Source organism: Spermophilus citellus, assembly GCF_964194105.1.
Source record: "Spermophilus citellus genome assembly, chromosome: 13".
Classification (NCBI taxonomy): Eukaryota; Metazoa; Chordata; class Mammalia; order Rodentia; family Sciuridae; genus Spermophilus; species Spermophilus citellus.
The window spans coordinates 65,124,532-65,128,014 of record NC_138193.1 but is presented as its reverse complement, the minus strand read 5'-3'; the positions used below and the strand labels follow the sequence as shown (position 1 = coordinate 65,128,014).

At 43.0% G+C, this 3,483-nt stretch overlaps 2 protein-coding genes across 2 annotated transcripts; both read right to left on the bottom strand.

The window, feature by feature from the left end:
- Window positions 1-1,814: 1,814 nt before the first annotated feature.
- On the bottom strand, window positions 1,815-2,424 carry LOC308632682 (phosphoglycerate kinase 1-like; the record flags this gene model as incomplete). Its single annotated transcript, XM_081264962.1, has 1 exon — window positions 1,815-2,424. The coding sequence occupies one exon, from the start codon at window positions 2,422-2,424 to the stop codon at window positions 1,849-1,851; it is 576 nt and encodes a 191-aa protein (XP_081121088.1). The 3' UTR covers window positions 1,815-1,848.
- Window positions 1,948-3,102, bottom strand: LOC308632681 (phosphoglycerate kinase 1-like; the record flags this gene model as incomplete). The annotated part of the gene is made up of 1 exon (XM_081264961.1): window positions 1,948-3,102. One exon carries the CDS (start codon window positions 3,100-3,102, stop codon window positions 2,485-2,487), a length of 618 nt encoding a protein of 205 aa, XP_081121087.1. The 3' UTR covers window positions 1,948-2,484.
- Between the last annotated feature and the right edge of the window lie 381 nt (window positions 3,103-3,483).

Below are 3,483 nucleotides of genomic sequence, written 5' to 3'. Positions count from 1 at the left end.
ATGTTCCTATAAGCTAGTAGCATTCATTAGGTTAGGGATCACTTAAAGGACAACTAAGGGGAGGTTGGGTCAAGATGACAAGTACTGTATTTTGAAAGCTTCATGTACTTTTGAAATTATTAAAGAGTAAATGTAAATACAGTTGTTAAACTTTAAAACTCAAAGGCAAGGTCTGGACTAAAAAGGTAAATATGAAAATGTTTCTTAGTATGCTGGCTCTTTGCTTCACGGAAGAAAGATAATTGCTAAACCTTTAGCATTACTTAAAAGTTCCAGCCCTGGTCACAGTGGTGCACACCTGCAATCCTAGTGGCTTGGGAGGCTGAAGCAGAAAGATCATGAGTTCAAAGCCAGCCTCAGCAATTTAGAGTCCCTAAGAAATTTAGTGCAACCCTGTCTCAAAATAAATAACAAAAAGGATTTGTAGCTCAGTAGCTAGGCACTGCTGGGTTCAATCCTTGGTACAAAAAAAAAAAAAAAAAAAAAAAAAAAAATCCAGAAGAAGAAATAAAAATCTGGCCATGGTGGGGCACACCTGTAATTCCAACTACTCAGGATGAGGCGGGATGATTGCAAGTTCAAAGTCAATCTGGAGGGCTGGGGATGTGGCTCAAGCTGTAGCCCGCTCTCCTGGCATGCGTGAAGCCCGGGTTCGACCCTCAGCACCACATACAAACAAAGATGTTGTGTCCTCTGAGAACTAAAAAATAAATATTAAAAATTCTCTCTCTCTCTCTCTCTCTCTCTCTCTTAAAAAAAAAAGTCAATCTGGGTACTTTAGTGAGACTCTTGTCTCAAAATAAAAAAAAAAAATTAAAGGTCTGGGGCATTGCTCAGTGGTAGAGTGCTTACTTAGCAGGTGCAAGGCCCTGAGTAGAATCCTCGGTACCACCAAAAAAAAAAAAAAAAAAAAAAAGTCATTTACTCAACTGTTCCTTCTTAGCAGGAAAGCAAAGACTATATAGCTAATTTAACTTCAGAACTGATTGTCCAAACTCTGTCATACAGCCACCCTTAGCCACAAGAAAAGCTTGGAAATGAAGTACTTTACTTTCCAGTATTTGTTGTAGAGAAAGGAAACAGAAGCTGAGTGTTCACTTTATTTATAATACCTGCCAAAACTGGTGAATGTAACTAAGATCATACAACAAGAGGGAATAGAATGAAGGGGAAAGGAACAAATAACTTTTTTGTTTCTTTTTTTTTCCAGTTTCAATGGACATGTTTATTGATCATTTAATAGTTCATCAATTGCTTCTCCCTAAAACTGGAATTTCATCTTGTTTCCATGCCGAGTATTGAACAGTGACAAGCTAATCAAAATAAGCTACTTCAAAAAGAGAACTAAGCTAACACAGCTCACTTTGTTTTAACAGGCAAAATATAAATAGATGCACTTTAGAATGCACAATGGTTTAGTCACTAAGAAATTTAAATGAGGGGCTGGGGATGTGGCTCAAGCGGTAGCGCGCTCGCCTGGCATGCGTGCGGCCCGGGTTCGATCCTCAGCACCACATACCAACAAAGATGTTGTGTCCGCCGAGAACTAAAAAATAAATATTAAAAAAATTCTCTCTCTCTCTTTCTCTCTCTCCTCTCTCACTCTCTCTTAAAAAAAAACTCATAAAAAAATATTTAAATGAGATCTTGAAGGATATAGGCAAATCCAGAGTGCAGTAAAGATGAGCTGAGATGCTGTGCAACTGTTTAAGGGTTCCTGGTGCTACCTCTCTTGGCCACTAGCTGAACCTTGATGTGGGGGGAGGTTTTAGCTAATGCCAAGTGGAGATGCGAAAAATGCTAAGATGACTTAGGGGCCGTGCACAGGAACCAAAAGGCAGGAAAGTACTAAACATTGCTGAGAGCATCCACCCCAGGAAGGACTTTACCTTCCAGGAGCTCCAAACTAGCACCACCACCAGTGCTCACATGGCTGACTTTATCCTCTGTGTTCCATTTGGCACAGCAAGTGGCAGTGACTCCACCACCTATGATAGTGATGCAGCCCCTGGCAGTGGCTTTCACCACCTCGTCCATGAGTGCTTTGGTTCCCTGGGCAAAAGCTTCCCATTCAAAGACACCCACAGGTCCATTCCATACAATTTGCTTAGCCCGACCAACAGCCTCAGCATACTTCTTGCTGCTCTCAGGGCCACAGTCCAAGCCCATCCAGCCAGCAGGTATTCCAGAGGCCACAGTGGCCTGGCCAGTCTTGGCATTCTCATCAAACTTGTCAGCAGTGACAAAATCAACAGGCAAAGTAATCTTCACACCATTCTTCTCAGCTTTGGACATAAGGTCTTTGACAATCTTGGATCCCTCTTCATCAAACAGAGAAGTGCCAATCTCCATGTTGTTGAGCACCTTAAGGAAGGTAAAAGCCATTCCACCACCAATAATCATCTCATTCACTTTGTCCAGCATATTATTGATCAATTGGATCTTGTCTGCAACTTTAGGTCCACCTAAGATGGCCAGGAAAGGTCACTCTGGGCTCTCCAAGGCCTTGGCAAAATAGTTCAACTCCTTCTTCATCAAAAAACCACCAGCCTTCTGTGGAAGATTGACTCCCACCATGGAGCTGTGGGCTCGATGGGCAGAGCCGAAAGCATCATTCACATAGACATCCCCTAGTTTGGAAAGTGACGCTTGGAAAGCTTCTACTTTAGCTGGTTCAGCTTTAACCTTGTTCCCAGAAGCATCTTTTCCCTTCCCTTCTTCCTCAACATGAAAGCGAAGATTCTCCAGCAGGATAACAGACCCAGCTGGTGGATTGGCACAAGCTTTCTCTACTTCTGGGCCCACACAGTCCTTCAAGAACAGAACATCCTTGCCCAGCAAGGATTTTAGTTCTGCAGCAACTGGTTCTAAGGAGTACTTGTCAGGCATGGGAACACCATCAGGCCGGCCGAGGTGGCTCATAAGGACAACTGACTTGGCTCCATTGTCCAAGCAGAATTTGATGCTTGGGACAGCAGCCTTAATCCTCTGATTGTTCATTATCTGGTTATTCTTCATAGGAACATTGAAGTCCACTCTCATAATGACCCTCTTCCCTTTAACGTCCAGCTTGTCCAGAGTCAGCTTGTTAGACAGCGACATTTTGGCAATAAGGCGAGGGCGAGAGGTCGGAGACTAAGAGAAGGATAACGCGACCGACGTGCTGTCCAGACGCGTGCAAAATCACTTTTTTGTTTCTTTATACTGGGGATTGAACTCCGGAGTGTTTTACCATTGAGCTCCATCCCCAGACCTTTTTTTTTTTTAATATTTATTTTTTAGTTTTAGGTGGACATAATATCTTTATTTTTATGTGGTGCTGAGGATTGAAGCCAGGTCCTCATGCATGCTAGGCAAGCACTCTACCACTGAGCCACAGCCCCCATCCTCAGACCTTTTTATTTTGAGACAGGGTCAACTAAGTTGGTTAGGGTCTGACTAAGTTGCTGAGATGAGGCTGGCCTGGAGTTTACAATCCTCCTG